The following is a 20,873-nucleotide window of genomic DNA, read 5'->3' as shown; positions in this document are numbered from 1 at the left end:
TCACACCCAGCCAAGGGCTGCCCTGCCCGTCCCCTCACACCGCCATGGCTCCCTCACACCCAGCCAAGGGCTGCTCTGTCTGTCCCCTCATGCCGCCATGGCTCCCCCACACCCAGCCAAGGGCTGCCCTGTCTGTCCCCTCATACCACCATGGCTCCCTCATGATCCCCCTCTCTCCCACCCAGCCAAGGGCTGCCCTGCCTGTCCCCTCACATCGCCATGGCTCCCTCACCTCCTTCTCTTCTTGCGGCCAGATTTCTTTTTCTTCTTCTTCCCCCGAGCCGGCAGCGGCCGCTCCCCATCGCACGAAGGGCTGAGGATGGGGGACAAGACCCAATAAATATTAAAAATAATGAAAATAAACCCTGAATGGGCTCACACGGGACTCTCTGGCATCACCACCTCAGGGACATGGGGCAGCAAGGTCAGTGTTCGTGGTGGGTGTGGGTGCTGCCTCATTACCCTCTAACAAATTATTTAGTCACAGTTTAAACAAACTGTCTAATAAAGATATAACAAGACAGCTCCACCACAGCAATGCTGATTATCTAAAACATGTTTGCTGAGGTTAACGACTCCAAAACAGATTTATAGGTTTTGTTGCTCTTTGTAAATATGCTTTAAATAATTAATTGGCATTTAATTTGCATACAGTAATTATTGCAACCAGATGCATCTAACTATAATAAAGACTTGACATGTGTTAAGTAGCAATTGATTAGAAATATATATATATTTATTGAGACACTATGGTAATTGAAGGAGATATGCATCTCTTATACAGTTGTTAAACCTTGAAAATAAACCCTCCTGCAAATTAATTTCTTCTTTAAACATATGATGCTGAATCGTGTTATGTTTCAATGAAAAGCAAATACCGTGGTTAATTAATTCAGAGCATTGGGCTGAAAAAATGACAGACACTCTGTGGCTACTCATTAACTAAAGCAAATGCTTGTAAAGACAGAGGCAGCTGGTGGCATCCCTAAATCAGCCCAAATCAGCCATGTGCATCTCCAAACAGATCCGCAGGTCCCTCTGAATCCCCAAATGGATCCAGGACCAAGATTTGTGGGGGCACAGCGAGATCCCCAGGGCCTCTGAAAAATTACTGAGAGTGCTGGGTTTGTGCCTCAGTTTCCCCACTTCTCATCCTGCCCCTGGGAATAGCCAGGAGCAAGGGATGGGTGGAAGCAGCCCCATGGCTGGAGAATGCTGTGAGATCTTCACTACAAAACAGGCTAGAAATTGAGCAGTTTTCTGCAGCAAGAACAAACATTATTGCTAATGAAAGTACTAATGCAGAGCAAACGACACTTTGGGGAGGACACTCAGACTCCACCACCCCCCAACACTTGATCATCCAGGGCTTGAATTACCACTGAAATTACATATCATAAAAACTCAATTGCTTAGTGCTTTTAATACACTTTGGGAAAAAAAAAATAAAACCTCTGCAAAATGAAACTGCAGGCTAATGCTTCAGTTGTGAGCTGTGAATAATGAGTGCTTCTGGTGCAGTAAATTCAGTGTGCAAGCACGGCATGGCCCCATGGAGCACCCACATCCTCCTCCTCACTGCTCCTCCCAAGGATTTCACGGATCAGCAGCAGGATGTGGCACACCTTGGTGGCCCTTCCACCTCAATGCAGACAGAAATCTGCATTTTCCAGGATGTCTCATTGTCACTGAGCTCGGACACCTGCCCAAAGACACCCAGGAACATGGCTGGGCACTGCCACAGCCACAGGAGCAACATCTGGCCATGCAGCCCCAGGCGCTTTCTGCAGAGCCCTTCTCCCTCTCCCCAGATAAAGTCTTTTGTCTTTGATGCAGCAGCTTTCTCCCGTGCACTGATCTGACTTCAATTGTTCCTCCGTGATAATAATCAAAGTCTAATTAAAAGTGTGCTTTAGATTATTGTTCTGGTTGGCCTGAAATCTGAAGATATGAAATGTGCTTTCCTGCTCTTTCTTTCCAGCATCTTTAACTGAGCAGAGAGGCTTTAATCCCAGAGACGGTTGAGCAGGCAGGGCTCTGAGACCCCAGCTGCTTCATTTACAACGTCTCATTCATTTTTCTCCTCTCAAGTGGTCAGGGACTAACGACAAGCTGATAACGAGGCTGTGTCCTAATGAAGGCAGTGCTGCTGAGCTGATCTAGCATGGGGAGAGGGGATTTGCTCAGGGTGATTCCCAGCAGACCTGGCAGGCAGAGGAGTGCTGGCAGGCCTTGGAAGACTGAAGGAGGCTGAAGGAGCACGCCTTGGAGTAGAAACAAACTGCAGGTTTGTCCCTGCAAACTCACACAGGGATTTCATGCGATTGCACGCATTTTCTGTGCACACACACTGAGCCATTGAAGCCACTCCCACCTCCCAGAGACCCCAGAGGGGCTGAGCAAACATCCACAGACACCTCCCCTGCCATCCCTGTGTCCCGGGGTAGCCTTGATGACGGCCTTGGCTTGCACCTGTGTGACCTGTGGTGGCCATGGTCCCATCTGTCCCTCCCCTGCCACCCCCCATGTCCCAGGGTGACCCCGCTGATGGCCCTGGCTCGTACCTGCGTGACCTGCGGTGGCCATGGTCCCGTCTGTCCCTCCCCTTGGCACAGCCATTGGTGCTGGCAGGCTCCCTGACCACGCAGCTGCTCAGCTTCTCGGGCCGTCTGTCCTCCGCAGGGTATGGCAGGCAGCTGAGCGTCCCACTGCCGGGGCAAGAGGTGACAAAGAGCCATCAGGAGCCGTGCCCTCAGCTGGGGCCATTCCCCACATCCTGGGGAATCTCCTTTTGCAGGCTGGAGCTGTGCAGCTGGGAAGGAGAGCTGCAGGTTGCTCTCAGTGCTCCCACAGGGCTCTGGAATGCCCCGTTCCCAAGCCAAGCTGCACCCCAGCCCAGGCATGCTGTGCTCATTCTCCAGGCAGAGATGCCATGAGCATCGTGCAGCTGGACAGCACGGGGCCAGATCCAATCCAATGGGAACAAAAACCACGAGCCAGTCAGGACATCTTTGTCTTCACTGTGGAGTTTAGATCACCAGCTCTGCAGATACAGCACAGATTTTGCACTCCGATAGCAAAAAAAATCCAAAATGCTTTCCCATTTCAAATGTGGTTTTCTCAACCTGCTAATGCCTCCAAAACACCCTGCCTCTCATCCTCAACTGGCAGCAAACTTCCTACAAATAAAGTGCTGGGCTTGTGAACACGCCTGGTCCTGCTGACAGCTCCACCTTGAGAACCTGGGACAGCCCAGCAGAGTTAAGGGGAACCACCTGGGCCAGGTCAGTGCCTGCAAGAGCCCTGGGAGCTGGCAAGGAGCAGAGCAAAGGCAGGGAAAGCCTGGAGAGAGTGGTTTCTAAGAAACACTGGGGTTTGTGCAAGCTGAAATGGAGAAAAGAAGCTGCTGAATGGAGAAAACAAACCCAAACAAGTCTGCGTGCAGACACTCAGGAGGAAACTAAATAGGTTTCTAGGCCCCGCAGATATTTATTTCAAAGAACGAAAAGATTAATGAAAAGCCATAAACCATCCCCAGCAGGGGTGCTGAAAACACTGGGGTTTAGTGTCATCCAGAGCATTATGGAAGAGATAAAGCAAACGTGGGCATGTCCAGGCCCAGCCAGGCTGTGGGGTGATACCCAGGGGAGGCTGGGCTCAGCTGGCACTAAAAGTGTCCCCATTTCTTCCCATTACCATTTTAAAGCCAATCCCAAGACTGGGTGTGGGTGCCACTTTAGGGTCAGCTCTGCAAAGTCCCGTGCTGTGTCTGTCACCAGGCCTGCCGCCTCTCCTTGGAAAGCAGCACTCTGGAGCCCTCAGGCCATGTGGATCCCAGCAGAGCAGGGGGAGGCTGCTGGGATGTCCCCCTGCCAGCCCTGCAGCCACACTGAAAGAAGCTTTGGCTGCAGGACCACCAGCCATCACACAGGGCTGTGGAGACAGCAACAAGGGCCATGAGTGTGCTGCACATCTGGGTGTTAAGTGGGGGCAGGAGGGTGGTTAAAGAGCAATGGCACGTAAAAAAAGCCCCAGTTAGGCATGGCCAGATCCTTGCATGCCCCAGGGAACATCCTGCTGCCTGCCTCAGCCATGAATAACACTCCTTGGGGTTGGAATTGGCACAGGAGCGCCTGCAGAAGGGTCACCCCTCTCTTCCCACCTGGTTTTTGTCTCTCTACAAGCATCCACTTTCTCTAACAGCCAGCTCCTCCTTGAAGCTCATTTTGTAATGCCTTAACATTCAAGGATATGCACAGCCAAATAAAAGGGGCAGGGATCAGTGGGGGGAAGCTGGGTGAAATGTTTCTGTTTCATGCAGGAGGTGAATAATCCCTCTTGCTTTAAAAAGTCTGTAATAAATCCCCCAGTCGCTTCCCAACATCTCCATTATTTTTAACCATCCAGGAAGCTACATGGTTAATCATTTTCTGTGTGCCAGCTAATTGGCTTGAGGCCTTTCCCAAACCCCTTTTAAGAACAGCCTTCTGAGGCTCAATCATTAGGATCCATTAAAAACGTCCCCAAATTAATGACCTGTGCAAAGCCTGAGCTGGATGCACTCCAGCAGCAGAGGCAGGGGGATCCTCCCCAGGCTGGCAGCAGGCTGGAACACCACTGCCAGGACCCGGGCACAGCAGGTGACATCCTTGTCACCCAGCCTCTAATGGGATTTCCAGGTCCTGGGGTCAAAACATATTGGCCTCGAGGCAATCAAGGACTCCTGTCCTGCAACGTGCCAGGAGCCATTTCTTCTGGGCTTGGAAGTAATTATTGATGGAAATAATTATTTTCCAATTCCATCAAAGTCTGGCTTCCATTCAACCAAATGTTCTCCTCTGATGGATGCTGAGAGTCACTAATGCTTTAAACTGGCTGGTAATCCCCTGGCGTGGAGCTCCATAGACATTGATTGAAAAAATATATATATATTAAAAAAAAATTTTTTTCTTTTCTTATTGTCTTTCGTGTCTTTCATGACTGATATAAAAGTGATGCAGTTTGGTGTGAATGATCTCTGTGGCCTCAAAGGAGGGATTATCACACCCTCCCTGCTGTTTGTGCCTGCAGCAGAAAAGAAGAAGCCTCTGTGGGTGTTTTTGCTGGAGCTGGCCCAGGGAGAGCAGCGGGGATGCTCGGCAGGATGCTGCTGGGAGCACGGGGCTCACTCAGCCCAGGGGCTGTGCCAGGGGAGGCAGGAGGGTGCCCTGCTGGGGGCAGCATGCCCCAGCACTCCTGGTGAGGCACACAGCCTCTCTCCCCACTGTTTGGTTGCATGTTTGTCCCTAAGGATGCACTCAGTCCTGGCCACGGGCGGGCAGACCAGGACAAGGCAGCTGCCCACCCATCCCACCTGCCCTCCAAGCTTCTCCATTTCCATTTGGCAATTTGATCACTTGCACTTGTTTTTCTCTTCCCTTTCTTTCTCCTGTGCAGAAACTCAGCCTGTCCATCAGACCTGTGCAGAAGCAGCACAGCTGCTCCTGATGGGAGACCCCCACAGCAGGGCACCCGTGGGCTGCCTGCCCCCCACTCAGTGCAGAACATGCCCTGTGCAACCACCCACCACAGCTGGCTCATCCTGTCCCTCCCCATCCAGCAGTCTCTGGTCCAGGAGGGTTTTTTGGGCTCATGGCAAATTTTGCCAATGCTGCAGTGGCTGGAAGAGAAGCAGCAGGCACACAGTGCCCTCAGCACAAGCCTCTCCCAGCCCAGCTTGCCCACCTCCACACTGTGGTGTCAGATTTGGGCTCTCACATGTATTTCCTCTCTGTGTTGGCAGCAGAGGGTCATGATCTATTGCCTACCCCAATACAAGTGATGCAGGAAAGGTCACTGCTGGGAAGGAACCCAAACATCCCTTATTTGGAGGTGGATGAAACCACCACAGACCACTGTGGCCACATGGAGGAGAAGGGATGGGCGGCTCTTTGCTGCTGGCAGTGCCCTGAGGCCAGCTCACTCTGCCTCCCTTGCCTGGGGAGGGGATGTCACACCCAGTGTGTGGGGATGCCATGGAGAGCAGCTAATGCCTGCCCTTGCCCACGGACAGATCCTGGCACTGCCCACAGAGGACAGGACAAAGGCACAAAGCATTTGCTGCCTCAGGGAGCAAACTCCCAAACCATGCCCATCCCTCCATCCTGGGCTGCCATGCTGCCTGCCACAGCCAAATGCCATCTCATCAGGCCATGGCATGTGGCACTTGGGGACGCAGGCTGCTCGGGGAGCTGAGCCCAGTGACACCCATGCCCCCCAGCCCGCAGTGACAGCACTCAGGGGGCTTTGCTGTGCACTTGACATTCCCTGGGTGCTGCCATCCCCTGCCCACAGGCTCCCGTGTCCCAGCCCAGCTCCCCTGGCCCTGCAGCTGCCTCCTGCCACAAACCTTCCATCAATCAGCCTTTCCCTCCAGTAACTCATCTCAAGAGGAGACAAAAGCAGGAAAATTGTCTCCCTGTGACCTTTCAGCTGCCAGACTGTGGCACCAGACCATCTCCCCACTCAGTTGTGTTGTCCCTCACCCCCACAGGATGGACCCCAGCAGTTCCAGCTGTCAGTGGCCTTGTGCAGTCCTTGTGTCCTTCCCAGCTGCCCTGCAAGCAGCAGTGTAAGCAAACTGGGGCTGGACTATGCTAACCAAGCAGTTTTTGGGGATTTTTTTATCCTTTATTTTCCTTTGCACATGCAGCTGGGTTGGGTGCTGGATGCAGAAGCACTTCAGAGACTCTGGGCACTGAGTGCATTTGGCAGACCTGCACTGGCAGCACTTCCAAGGTCACAGGATTTGGGACAGCCAATACAGAAACTTTACTACATTCCCTGCTTCAGCCCTAGCTGCCTTCATGTTCCCATCATCTCTACACCCCTCAGTGAAAAGGCAGGAGCAGCTTCAGCCAACCAAACCCCCCAAATAAAAAAGGCTAAAACATCTCCAATGAGCCTAAAAGCTGTGAATGTTTCACTGGTATTGAATGATGAAGGATGGACACCTTGCCTGGAACTGGGAATATCAGGATATGGCATCCTGAGGGGAGGCTGGAGAAACTCCTGTGCCTGCAGCTGCTTGCACCAGGGATGTTCTTGCCAATTCTCCTGAGTTACATGCAAAAAGTGCATGGACAGGTGACGGAATATCCCATCTTTCCTCTCCTTTCCTCATCTGGAGGTTTTGGCTGTGCAAGAGCGGGCAGTGGTGGGTCAGGATCCCGGCTCTCCCACGTCCCTGCACTCTCTGCCACAGCCACACCACGTGTTCTTCTGCCCTGGGCTCCAGTGAGGGTGATCTGAGCAGCTCAAAGTGTTTCTAAAATCCACCCTTTGGGCTGAGAAGCTTTTTGGCACCGGCAGAATGAGCCTGTGATTTTCTCTCTTGCTCTCTGGCTTTGCTTATCTGATTGAAAAAGAAAATGCTCAGACCATTCCCTTGTCCCCCCAGAGCGAGGGGACAGAAAAGACTGTCATAAAGACATTTCCCAGCAAAAGCTCCAGCAGATGTGTTTATGTAAAGCCCTTTGAAATAAGCACTAAAAATACCTCTTCAAAATTAGGAGATGGGGAATATTGTGAGTGCTTCCCACAAGCACTCACAGACACACACAAACACCCGAGGCAGGTTCTTTGCCCACCTCATTCAACCCGTTATTATTAGTGCAGCAGGAGCCCTGCAGTTTGTTATTGAAAATTATAATAGCAAATCACCGAGATATTTTCCTTGATTACACAGACTCCAAGCCAGTTCAATTTTAATCTTCTCCCTGCTATTTTTTTCCTGTGTATCAGCAGAGGCACCAGCTGCAGAAGGACACGTGGGTTTCTTGAGGCAGTTCAAACGCACAAGAGAAACACAATTCTGTACTATACATTTTTCATAAGATTTTTGCCAGTTGTGACTCTCCTCCCCCTCCTGCTCCTGGGAACCCTGTGTCCTGGCACAAGCCTGGATGCGGCTCCTTTTCCTTCTCGCACTCCAGAAAGGTTTAACGACCCCTCTCGGCACATCCCGGGCCAAAAAAGCAGCTTGGCTCTTTCTTTTCCAGCAGTTGATTTACTATGCATGGCTGGATCAGAACAGAGGAGCTTCCCCGCTGGAGGAGGCCCCGCTGGCGGCGCAGGATCGGTGCCAGATGCTCCGGGGGATGCTGAGAGGGGGCAGCCCGCGGGGAGGGCTCTGTGCCGGGCACCAGCTGCCAGCGGCTCCTGGGCATGGACAGTCCCTGCGCAGGGAAAGCTCCACGGGGAAAGCCAGGCCTCTGGGAATCGCATTCTCGGTGGGCACAGCCTCTCCCTGCTCCCCACGGCTCGGTCTCCTCCTCCCCAAGGAGCCCCATCTCTGTCCCCCTTCCTTGCAGCGCTCCGTGTCCCTTTCCCTCGCTTCCAGCGACCCAGGATGGCTCTGCTGACTGCCTGCCAGCGATAACAGCGAGGAACCTGAGGAATATGGCACACGGTCACATTGTTTCTAAAGAAAACCTGGCCTGCTGCCCCATCTCGAAGGGTTCCTGCGGCATCCTGTGCCTCCCACGCTGCCGGCTCGGCTCGGGGTCCCTGCGGAGCTTCCTGCCCGTCTGCCCCTGCACACTGCCCGGCTCTCGGGGGGACAATCCTGTGCCTTTCCTGTCCTCAGAGCCTCCTCCTTGCACAAACACCCTGCGGGCTCCCATGCCTGTACAGCAGCCAGTTTTCTCCTCCATCAGGAAACACGACAAGAGCTTTGGTTGTTCCAGGTGCCCGCAAATGCAGATGGAAGTGCTTATGGGCTGCCCCACGGCACAGCAATCTGGCACATCCCTGATCCATGGCATAGCCCTAATCCATGTTTTGGGGGACACTAGGCTCCTGGGTGACCCAGAGGTCTGGGGCTGAGAGATGATGCTAAACCACACCATAACCCCACAGCCACTCTCCTCCCAGCACTCCTGGCTCCTCTCCTTGCCATCACCCCCAGGCAGCCTGCAGCAGAGGTGAGCTGACAGCCAGGCATGGGGGCAACCTGGAACAGCCCTTGCAGAGCTTGGGATAAGGAAAAGTCTGGATCTGAGCTTGTTTCCCTTGAAACATTTGCCCACAAGCAGCACAGGGCAAAACCAAGCTGGGCCAAGGTCAGGACCAAGGGGCTGGGAGGGAGCCCAGAGGCTGTGGTTGGGCATTTCTCAACACAGCACGGGGAGCCAGAAGCTGAGGATGATGCTTAATGCTTTAGGAAGGGTTTAACAAAAAAAAAAAAAAAAAAATGAACACATGGATGTCCTAGAAAATAAGGGCTTTGGCACTCCCTGCAATATGGTCAGGCTGGAGAGCACCTTCACACCCAAGGGGCTGCACAGTGCCAGCCTCTGCTCCCGAGACCATCAGATGGGCCTGCATTGTCCAGACCCTGTGCTACTTGGCATGGCAAACAGCAGTGAAATAGTGAATTTGCCAATAACAACTCGTTAAATTTTAATCAAATAGGGAATGGTAAGCACACAGTTACACACAGCTCCTGGGAGCACTGAGATCACTTTAAAAATAAATTAGTAATTAGGCACTTAGAAAGCAGCAAGGAGGTGGCTGGAGAAGATCCACTTGGAGCAGCAATGCTTTCTTTGCCACTCACATAAAGTTTTTCCTCCTCTCCCTTAATCTTCTGTTGAATTGTCACTGGAAAAGGGGAGAACACACTGGAGGTCCCAACACTCAGGTAACTCCAAGAACAAAACCTGTTCATTCAGCTGCCACGTACCTGGAGAGCTGCCCTGGAAATGCCTGGCTGAGCCTCTCTACTGCCCCATCCATCCACCCAGGCTGGGGACAGGGACATCCAGGTCACCTCAAGCTGTTCATAAACCCTGAGCCACCCCATGTGCCACAACACAGGCATGGTGCTCCCTAGGGAACAGCGATTCCCAAGGGCTCAGCTTGAAATGACTCCAACATTAAAAATTGCTCAAATCCCCCAGGACAGACTCAGGAGTGCAGCCAAATGGGTGTCCCCAACTTGGGTGCCAGATGGGTGTCCCCAGCCAGGGCATCACCTGGGCAGCGTCTGGTGAGGAAGGGTTCCTTGGCCATCCCTATCTTTGGGACTTGTCTCCTGAACATGCAGCCCCCTGTGATGTACAGGGCTGCACGGCCAGGGCCACCCTGGGGCCAGGAGGGCTCCGTGACACCGTGAGGAGCAGATGTCCCCACACAGAGAGGCGTGGGCAGAAATCAGCTCCCGTGGAAAGGAATTAACCAACACATTTCTGCTGCTGAGCAAGGAGCCTACAACCATCCCAGCCCAGCAGGGGATGTGGAAAGTGGACTCTAAACTCCCACTCTCATTTACTCACAGGGGTTTTTAATGGCCAAAAAGGGCCTTTTCCTCCCTGTGTGTGCAGGGACAGCTGAGCTGGGAAGCTCCTGAACTGCAGCTTCATGGGTGGGAGTGTTTGGGTTGACTCCAATTCTCTTTCCCTGTAACACCCCCTGGTCCTGTGGGAAACACCTCAGTGGTCAGGCTGCCTGCCCAGGAAGGACTGGTGAGGAGGTTTTGAATAAAGGAGAGTTTCTGGAAGGGAAGACAAGGCTTTTTCTCCTCTCACTGTGCTCCAGGATGGAAAAGGGTGGTATAGCTGTGCCATCCCTGCCACACACAGGGCTATGAGGTGCTCAGTGCTGTGTGGGAGTCAGAGCCAGAAAGAAACCTCCTGTCTGCTCTCAGGTCCCCAACCATCCACACCACCCTGCAACTCTGGCCACTGTTTTAAATCATCCCAAAAAAAGAAAAAAGAGGATATTTGTCCACTTGCTGCTTCCTAGGGGGATGATTTGGAAGAGGCAGGTGAATCCCTGTGGCAGACCCTGCCAGGACAGGCTTCAGAGAATCATTTCAGTTTCCATCCCATCCATCTTTAATTGGGTGTAATAATAATTTTATTGCTCGCTGGGATTTGTGAGGCTGAACTAATATTTGTAAAATGCTTTGCTATCCTCAGCTGAAAGGCAATCTAGAGTGGCAAAGCCCTGGTGTTATTCACATTTGGATAATCCAGAATTATTCATAAACAAAATCAAGATTATGCAAATATATTCATTAGTTCTCAGAATACCTCCAGGAAAATAAGGGAATTAGTTTTGTTAACAATTATGTATTATGTAAGTGTGTGTCTAAGCACGCACAGCCCCGGTGCTGGGGCACGTTCACCTGGGACTCATTCTGGGATCCCAGAGGGCTGGAGAACAAAGGTTTGGCCTGCACAAAGCCACCACCTCAAATTTGGGATATCCTGATGCAAATCACAGCACAAAGCACACAGCCCTGTGCCCTGCCCCACTGACACCCCCAGTGTCCCCTCTGTGCCCCCACGTGTGAGCACCATCCCCTTGCCCCCAAACCAGCCTCCCCTACCCAAATGAGGCCTTCCACAGTACACGCATGGCCAAGGGGCTGTGGATTTGGGATCTGGGGCATCCCCCTCACCCAGGGCCTGCCCTTTGTGCCCTGACACGATGCCAGCTTGTGCCCAGCCTGGCTTTCCACAGCGTGTCACCGTCTGTTTGGGATGTGCTGGGAAATGGGAGATAAAGGTGCAGTGAAAATACTGCATGGTTTAATTAATGCCACATGCCTTTCACTCTATAGGTTGTGTGCATGGTTAATTATTTTTATAAAGAAAATAATTAGTCCCAATCAAGGCAGAAGCTCTCCAGAATTACAGCTCATTAACCGCTCTCACATTTTTCTGTTCTATAAAAAGTCATGTGGTGCTGATGAAGATTACAGACCCTTGGAATCAGCATTAAATACGAATTCAGACAGTGTTACCATCCTATTACCATCAACTGCATCGACTTGGCTTCGGTAATTGCAGCTGGAGATGAAGGGCAGGGATTTCTGTTCCACACAATCTCTGCAAACAAGCACCCTGCCCATCAGTTTGCTGCAAACAATGTGACCCAAGCCCTGCCTTGGCTGAATGCAGCCCTGAGGAGATGACAGCCCCCAAGGAGAGAGGGAAAAGCTCTGGTGAAGATGAGCAGTGCTCAGGGTGGGTTCAGCTCCCATTTGCAGTGGGGCTGCTCCTGCACACAGCAGGGATCACCCTGAACCTGCCCTTTGGCAAAGCCACCAGCCCAGTGGGTGCAAAGGCCAGGAAATGCAGAGGGGACAAGGAGCAACCTTGAGGCAGTGGGAATATCCTCATGGGACATGGGGAAAATAGGGCATGGGGGGATGCTCCTGCAAGCATCTCCCTCTGGGCTGTGCTAGTCCAGGCACGGGTCCAGTTCTATTGAACGTGGCACAGACCTCGCTCAAAGCCTAATTGAAAGAAATCACAGCACATTAAAGGGAGTTCAGGTCAAATCAATACCAAAGTGCTGGGGAGGGTGAGCAGGGGGAGCAGGGCAGTGCCAGCTCTGCAGGCAGGGCACAGGCTGTGTCCAGGGGCTCCATTGCCTGCTCTTCCACCATGGGCAGGCGAGGTGAGACCCCTGTCCTCTGCTCTGTGCAGGACAAACCCGGCAGCAACACAGGCTGAGGGCTGGCTGTGGCAGCCAGCAGTGGGGAGGGAGCCACAGGTCCCTAGGATCCTGCTTTTTAGTTTCCATTAATCAGGGATGGATGTGCCCTGGGTGGCATTCACAGCCCAGAGAGCAGGCAGCCAGCACTTTGGACCACTGCAAAATTAACCCACTCATCCCCATGGCACAGCTCCTGTGCCCAGAGCCCTTGGGGGGACGGGGAAATTGGGGCTCTGGGTGGAAAAAAAGCACTTGTGGTGAACTCCTGAGGCAATGGGGGAGTAGCTACTGCCACAAGGCAGCACAGAGCAGGAGCTAAACCTTCCACTGGCACGTGCTGCCAGCGTTGTGCCTCTGGCTCTGGCCCTGCAGGTGCAGAGATGCTCCACACTCACAGGGAGGGTGGGGATAAAGACAGGGACCCTGGAATCACCAAAACATTCAAAACCCCTCCAAAAGGTAAAGGTGAGGGATAACCATGGAGGCTGCCCCACACACAGGTGACACATGACAAGTTTTGTTGCTTTGGGGTCTTATTGTCTGCAAGTTGCCAGTCTTGGAATTTTCTGGAGAATAAAAACCCCATCCCTTCAAAGAAGTGCTGAAGCCAGTTGTCTTGCTTGTCCCCATCATAACAATCCTGACCAGGCTCTGATCAGAGCAGGGGGGTTTGAAGAGGGCAAATGCTTTAAGGTAAATAAGTTCTCTGAGTTAAAGCACCAGCCTCAGGAGTAGATCTGCCCAAATCCCAAATTGCCTCTTGCACCCTCTGGGCCCCAGCCATCCATCCATGTCCATGCCTTGGCAGAGCAGGATTCCTCTGCTGGCTGCAGCTGATGGAGCAGTGGAGAATGACTTCTGTTATATTTACATGCTCTTACAGATTGGTGTTACACTTGCCCAGCTTTGGTGGGCAGGGGATTGTAGGGCAGCTCCAGCTGACCCACAGATTAATGCAGCAGGAGCTCTTTAACTGTGAAATCTCTCTTAATGCAAAAATATTTCTCTTGCTGGGCAGTAGCTAATTCTTCATCCTGATGGTAATGTAGCTCAAATCCCAGCCTCCTGCCCCACTCTGTTCCAGTCACCCTCCAACACACGTGGGCACAGAGATAAATCCAATACAACCAGCCCATTGCCAAAGTGCCACCAAGTTCCTGCTGGAATTTGATGTCTGTGGCAGTGCAAAGGCACAGAGGCTGTGAAGCCTGAAATGTGCTGGTGTTTGACGCGGGCTGATGGGTTTCATTTTGTCATTGTTGCCTGTGGGTCTCAGAGCATTTCAGCCACCCTGTGGGCTGTGAGATGGGCACCTGGAACCCAGCAGCAGAAAGCCCCCACAGCCCATTCCAGCAAGTGACAGAGAGAAGAGCAGCCCCACAGGCAGCAGGACCCTGCCCACACTGTCCCCTCTGCCCAGCCAGGGGGGAACAAGGAGATGCCCCAGCTGGGGCTGGGCAGCAGCTGCTTCTTCTCCCACTAATGACAATTCATAAATTAAACACGCAGAGCTTAACGGGTCATCAGTGGAGCCCCAGCCTCGCTGCCTCCAGACCAGAGACTCATTTCAGCCCGCCTCAAACACCAGCACAGTTTTTAATAGAGTTTATTTTGCCACTTGCATTATTTTTTGTCAGCCCTTCCTGCAGTCCCTGCTGCGTTGGCAGGGAGCGCGTTCCCGCCGCGTGCGAAAGAAACGGCTATTTTTAAACTGCCCGTGTTTGTCAGCGCTTCCAGCTCGAGTGCCTGCTGGAGAAGCCAGTTCTGCAGCACCCGGTGTCCCACTGAGGGTCGAGTGCCCTTTGCCAGGAGATGGTGGCACAGACGTGGGCACTGTGCCCGGCCACGCTCCCGGGGGTGATGGCCCAGCCCGCGTATCCCTGGCACACACCAAAGCCTGTTGGGGATGCTGTGCTGCTGGGACCCACCACTGCCACCAGATTTCAGGCATCACAACCTCTGTGCCTCTGCAGACACCTCTGAAATCATCAAGCAAGGCTGCAAACACAAGCTGGCTCCCTTTCTCCCTGCCCTTTGCTGGGAATGCCAATCCAGGCATCAAGCCCTGGCCTGTTTTCCAGGTGATGGCACCACCAGGGATTTGGGCCCAAGGGAGTGAGAGCTGTGTGTGGGTCACAGGGAAGAGCTGTGGGTCACAGACCCAGTCCCAGAGAGCCTCTGAGGGCTCATGCCAGAGCAGGGGCTGTGGCAAAAGCCCTGGCACCCTCTGCACTGAAACACTGGTGGGATTTTCTGGCCTGGGCCAGGCTTTGCAGTGATGAAGAGGTTTCAGTGCCCACAGGTAGAAAATGAAAAAATGAATGAAAAAAAAAAAAAGGGAGAGAAAAGGAGAGGGTGGTCATGCATGAAATTATTTCATTTCAGTGATGTGGGGGTGCTTTTGATAAGTCCAGCTTATAGAGAAATGGAGGTGTGGAAAGGTACAGCCACCAGCCATGGAGATGCAGGGAGGGGTACAAATGCCAGGGAAATCTCCCAAGCCCAGGGAGCCTGGTGAGAGAAGGGATCCCTGATCACACAGAAGCTCTTTCTGGGGTCAAGCTGCAGCAGCACAGGCTGTCCCAGATGATGGGGACAGGATGGTGACAGTAAGGAGACACGAGCAGCCACAGGACCTGGCGCTGGGCAGAAGCTCCTTAGCAATCCCTGTCATCAAGGTCATCACTGCTATTTATTATTTAGGGCCTCACATCCCTAAATATTCATTAGCAGGACTTGGTGGGAGGGGTGTGAACACATGCATGGGGTTCAAGTATCCTGCTCTCCTGCCTCTCCAGGGATGGGATAAAAGCAGGGATGGGGACTGGCTGGAGATGGTGCTGCTACCTGAGCCAGGCAAGTATGAACCCCAGCCCTGCAAGACCCTAAACTGTCATACTTCACCGTGACCTGGTTCTCCACACTCCATGAAACAGCCTCACATGAGTGCTGGGATGCTGCTGAGGCAGGGAGGGACCCCATGGTCAGCACAGACCCCACCAGTGCTCCCCTCACAGCATCTGCAGACAGGGAGCTGCCTGGCAGCCAGGCCAATGTCTCCAGCGGGTTTGATCAAGGGTGAAATCAAATATTTCTACAAAACCATCCTCCAGCCAGCCAGTGGAATTGTCCTCCCTTTTGCTGCCTTCCACCTGATTTCATCCCTCATCTAAAGAGATTGGATACGGTGCTTCCCTGGCACGGCAGGGACACCGCAGGGTCGCTTTTGGCCAGAGGTGGGGCAGCAGCAAATCCTGGATTTAGGGAGACCCTCATCCTGTGTTTCCTCAGCAGCTGCTGTGGCCCCTCACTCAGCAGCAGGGCCAGGTTGTGCCGTGTTCTTACGGGTGAGTGTGGGAGCAGGAGCCATGCTTTGGGCCCCAAGCAAAGCTCAGCAAAGCTCAGCAAAGCTCTCAAGTGGACTTTTAGAGGTCAGGAATTACCTGTCCCCAAAATCACAGCATTCCCCAGCAGGGTCACGGTGCCCAGCACCAGAGCAGAGGCAGATGGAAAGGAGGAGGATGAGGATGACGAAGGCTCTGCGAGCAGCAGGGAGTGGGTCCTGCGGGCATTCCCAGCTCTTCCCCTCGCTGAGCCGCCCCCAGCCCCCCGGCAGTTCCGAGCTGCCTAATTAGCTCTGCCTGCTCCCAGCGCCGTCCAGCTGGAGCCGGAGGGCAGGGGCGCACAAAAGCCTCGCTATTGACAGCCCCTCCGAGGAAGGGGCTTTTCTTCTCCCCCTCGCTTTTCTTTTCAAGCCCCTCTCCCCCCTCCTTGGGCCGGGGCCACGGGCTCATTAGCACCGGGGCTCGCAGGATGGAGCAGCAGATGGCAGCCAGGCGGCCCCGCGGAACAGATGCCCGGCCAGCCAGGGGAGATTAGCGGGGCTGGGGGGCAGCGGCACGGCAGGGCTGCCAGCGGGGCTCCCTCCCCGCCGGCACACCCCACACATCCCTGCCGAGGATGGGGGGGCACGCTGGGGAATCGCGGCAGCCAAAGGGAGCCAGAGGTTGGCACGGCCAAAAGTCGCTGCAGAGGCCACGGGAGATCCGCAGCTGCTTTGTGCACCCTCGGAGGATACCGAGACCTCCGGCACTGCCGTGCCCTGGCTGCTCCTGCCGCGTCCCAGGGCAGCGGGCAGGACACGGCACCCAGGACACGGCACCCTTGTCCCAGACTCCTCTCCAAGATCACCCGCGACGGCAAACTACGGCTTAATCCCACCTCAGCAGCGCATCCCTCCCCCTCCGCGCACGGCGCATCCCGGGGGATTAAGGGTTAAAGCACAAATCCCCAGCGCTGCCCTGATGTGACCCACTTAGACCATCTGGCACGGAGGGATGCAGGAGCCTCCTCTGTCTCAGCGGCTGCCCCGGGAGCTGACACCAGCACCCGCTGGCCCAAAAGTGGATTTTGGCTGAGTTTCTGGGGACAGGGCAGTTCATGCCAACAGTACCGGGGCTGGCAGTGAGGCAGCAGGGAACTAAACCACCCCTGAATCGTCCCTCAAGCCCCCACACTCCCACCAGCTCCAGTTCCTGGGACACTTGGAGCATCTCCCACCTGGGGACCCGATGCTGATGGAATTCTCAGCAGTGCTGGACAAGTCAGGCTTCCAGGTGGGACAGGGCTCCCAGCCCCGTGCTGTGCCCGAGGTCACGGCCAGGGAAGAGATGCAGACAAAAGCCCAGCCCAGAGGGAGGGAAGCTGAGCCTGCTCTGGGGCTGGGGCCACAGCATGGTGCTCATACTCATCCCCAGAGGCCAGTGGCACCTTAACACAGCAGATTTTAAAGCATTTTCAGTTCACCAGAGCCAAAGCCCCATCCTCATGGCCCAGTGAGAGACACTGAGGGCACCCCGGTTTGGCAGAGGGGCTCAGGGCAGGGAAGGTGGTCTCTGCCCCTGATCCCATCCCTCCCCAGCACACTGGGCACAAAACCCTCTCAAATCACACTGGGATTTTGCACATGCTGGAGCTATTCCCCTGCAAAGGCAAGCTCTGGGTCAGCCTCAGCCTCCCCTCATCATGCAGCCCCTCACCCTCAGCTGCACAGCAAAGCCCCACCAGGCCCTGTGTGGGGAAAGGTTAATTGGAAAAGCCCCTTTCCCCATCACCTCGGTTTTCCCTTTCACTCTGCAAACTGGTCAATAATCCATTTACTTTGGCAGAGCTCTGCTCTGGGCACAAAGCTGTCTGGGGGCTGGATTTCGTGCCCCCCCCAGCCCCAGCAGGAGGGAAGGTATTAATGCACTCTTTTGTTCCAGGATGAACCGTGGGTTTAGCAAAGCTTTAACCCTCCCAACCTCCAAGACAGCTAGATGGGAATTTAGATGGAAGATGCTTTACCTGCAGAAGCAGCAGGAAGGGAGTGGTGAGGGTTGAGGCAAGGGGAAAAACCATCACTTTGTGTGCAGGTAACCCCGTTGCTGCCCCACAAGGACGCAGGATTGGGCCCTCAGCCATTCCCAGGGCACCTTGCAGGATGCTTTGGGCTATGGACACTGTGGGGGAATCCCTGGCAGGACCCCCATGGTGCAGCTGAGCCCCTTGACACTCCACAAGGGCACAGGAACACTGATGGGAGGTGGGCAGTGCTGGCCTAGAAACCATGGCAGCGTCTCCACTGCTGTGGGAAGCACGGGGCCGGATCCAGGGCAGGGTGTTTGCAGGGGACCAGCTGTCAAGTGTGGGAGAAAACAGCAATCCAGATGGTCATCTTAATATTTCATTTGGCTAACTGGTTTCCCCATCTCCTCTCTGGCACCACAGTCATTTGCTCTTAAATTAGTCGGGAGTATCGTCAGGGAAGGGAGGCTGGTCCAAGCAGTGGCGCAGCGAAACCTTCCGGAAAAACAAACCCAGAGCGGAGCCAGGCACAGAGACCACTACAACAGGAGCTGCTGTGAGCCCCGGGTCTGTTCTCTCCATGGATGGAGAGCAGGAGCCTGGCTCTGGGTACTGCTGGACCAGGAGCCTGGGGCCAGCCTGGGGACATCACCGTGCAGCCAAAGGAGCCGCTGCAAAGCCCCTGGGGGTGTGAGATGTGGCACTCAGAGGTGTGATCCTGCCCAGGCAGCAGCTCCAGCTCCTGGCAGAGCCCCGTGGGATGTGAGCCGAGCCGGCAGCACCGATGAGGAGAGCTGGGAGCTGCAGCATCTCTGTCCCCGCAGCTTTGGTGGCAGCCCCTGGAGCAGCACAGCCCCTCCGTGCCCGGGCAGGGCGAGCACAGCGAGTGCCCCGCGGAGCCTGTGCAGCTGTCACACCCCTGGAACAGCCCCGGGCCGGCAGGACACACTGCCAGGGGACAAAAGGAGCCGGGCTGCACTGACCCGGCAGCGGAGCACAGCCCAGCGTGGGCACCTGGGTCTGCTGGTGCCCACCACAAACCACGGCAAAGCCGGGCTGGCTCTGCTCTGTGCCAAGAGCTCTGCACTGTTTCACTGCCACCGGAGCTGTCACTACCAACAGCAGGGAGCGGTGCTCACATTTGGGAACTTTTTAATGGATCTGCAAACACCCCGAGCCACGGTGCTCAGCCCCACCACGATGTCTGTGCCATCCAAACTGCTGGCTAGATAGAGCCAGGCAGCATTCCTGGCACCCAGGCTGGCTGTATTTCCACAAAATCTGAATTTGTTGCCTTATTACATCTCCAACTGCAAGATATTTAAGCTCACTGAGGAACCTCCAGGCAGGAGTGTGAGTGGGAGCCAGCCCTCAGCCCAGGTGCCGACCCTACCCGATGCACAGATGGAGAAAAACACTGAGGTTCCCCTCTGCCACAAAGGCTGAAGCCCTGCAAACACTGCCTGTGGAAACAAGAATTGTTCTTCTCAACTGGAGGCTGAAGACATGCTTTTCCCATTTTCCTACCTAGATTAATGGAAATCAGAGAGGTTGGAAACATTCAGGCTCAGCAGCTGGGCTGCAGGGCAGAAGGGACCCCCATCCCCACTGTGCTGTGGCTCACAGCCTCCACTGGCACGGGGGGCATCTGAAAAGGCTCATTTCAAAGGATCCCTCTCTTCCCTAGGACAGGCTGAGCCCCCAGGACCCAGCCTCCTGCAGACTGAGCCCCTCTCCCCTACAGACACAGCACCTCCACGAACTTTGGCTGGTTCCCCACAGCAGCTGGGCAGGACCCGGCAGAGGAAAAAGAGAGCAAAGAGAGAGGAGAGCCAGCAAAAGAGTCCTTTGTTTATAAAAGCAGCACAAATAGGGTATTATTAACAAATACTGAGACAATCAGCAAAATAAAGGTGGTCTAAATTAGAGTGTGCATGGCTGTGAGGAAGCCACACAGACCTTTGCCTGTGTGACAGCCTGGCAGAGGGGCTCAAGGGGTACCTGCAGCCCCCTCGCCTCTTTTCACAGGATTCTCTGTTGCTCAGCCTCTGTCAAACAGGGGCAGAACAGGTGCTGGGTGAGCAAAGTCAAAGCTGCTTGGCTATGGGACATGGGGGACACCATCCCCAGAGCTGTCCCTGGCCGTGGCACTGACCAGGCTGCTTGCACTGTGTGTCCCTGGGGGTCACCAGCCTCCCCTCGGTGACAGGGCAGGGTCCGGCCCCAGGGGCTGTTTCCCTTCCCAAGGGTCCGAGGTGAAGGGCTGACACAGAGACAAGGCCACCAGCAGGACACACACCCCAGGGCTCTGCACAACGGGGATGGAGCTGCTCACACTTTCCAGCTAATGCCCCCCACCACTCTGTAGCCCAGCTAGAGCTTTGCAGACCCTCACCCTGCTCCCAGGCTCCAAAGTTTCCCAAACCTGCTCATCTCTGGAGCACAGCACCTGCCCAGGGAGGGGGCTCAGCCAGCCAGCACCCTCAGCCTCAGGCATGGGGAGGGTGCCCCGGCTCCTTCAGCCACGAACAGCTGCTGGTGGCAGGAAGACACGCTCAGGACTCTCCTTATGGTGGGAAGAGAACTAGAGATGGAGAAGGACGCAGGATCTCCCAGACCCCCCTCCCTGCCCCGGTAGCCCTTACCTGGGCAGCGGCTTGCGGGCGGTGATACTGGCCACGATGATGCTCTCGGGTCGCGGCGTGGCCACGGCTTTGAAGGTGCCTCTCCAGAACTTCTCGAAGAGCTGCTTCTCTCCCTGCTGCACGCCGGCCATGGCCCCGGCACCCACGGGCAGCCCCGCCGCTGTCCGCGGTGCTGAGCGCTACATCCCCCGCTCCGCCCGGCCCGGCGAGCCCGCAGCCCGGCCCGCTGCGGGGAGTGCGGCCCCGGCCGCCCCCGCCTCCGTTTTGTGCCGGCGGGGCGGGCAGAGGGGCCGGGCCCGCCGCCGTCCCCTCCCCGGCACCGCCCCCGCCGCGGCTGCGCCCGGAGCCCAGCGCGGGCAGGGGGCGGCTCCGGGGCACCCGCGACCCCCTCCG

At 55.0% G+C, this 20,873-nt stretch overlaps 1 protein-coding gene across 3 annotated transcripts in view; it reads right to left on the bottom strand.

Annotated features, from left to right (window-relative positions):
- SRRM4 (serine/arginine repetitive matrix 4) overlaps nt 1-20,637 on the bottom strand; it is a 45,283-nt gene extending 24,646 nt beyond the window's left edge. For all 3 annotated transcript variants that reach the window (XM_058036770.1, XM_058036771.1, XM_058036773.1), the window contains exons 1-3: nt 20,481-20,637; nt 2,565-2,708; nt 233-313 (exon numbers count right to left, since the gene is read on the bottom strand). In XM_058036770.1, the coding sequence (XP_057892753.1) occupies nt 233-313; nt 2,565-2,708; nt 20,481-20,611 (356 nt within the window). In that variant the 5' untranslated portion in view covers nt 20,612-20,637. The remainder of the gene's footprint in view (nt 1-232; nt 314-2,564; nt 2,709-20,480) is intronic.
- Between the last annotated feature and the right edge of the window lie 236 nt (nt 20,638-20,873).

Source organism: Melospiza georgiana, chromosome 18 (genome assembly GCF_028018845.1).
Source record: "Melospiza georgiana isolate bMelGeo1 chromosome 18, bMelGeo1.pri, whole genome shotgun sequence".
In the NCBI taxonomy this organism is placed as follows: Eukaryota; Metazoa; Chordata; class Aves; order Passeriformes; family Passerellidae; genus Melospiza; species Melospiza georgiana.
The sequence above is the reverse complement of the archived record's forward strand: the minus strand, read 5'-3'. Positions and strand labels throughout refer to the sequence as shown.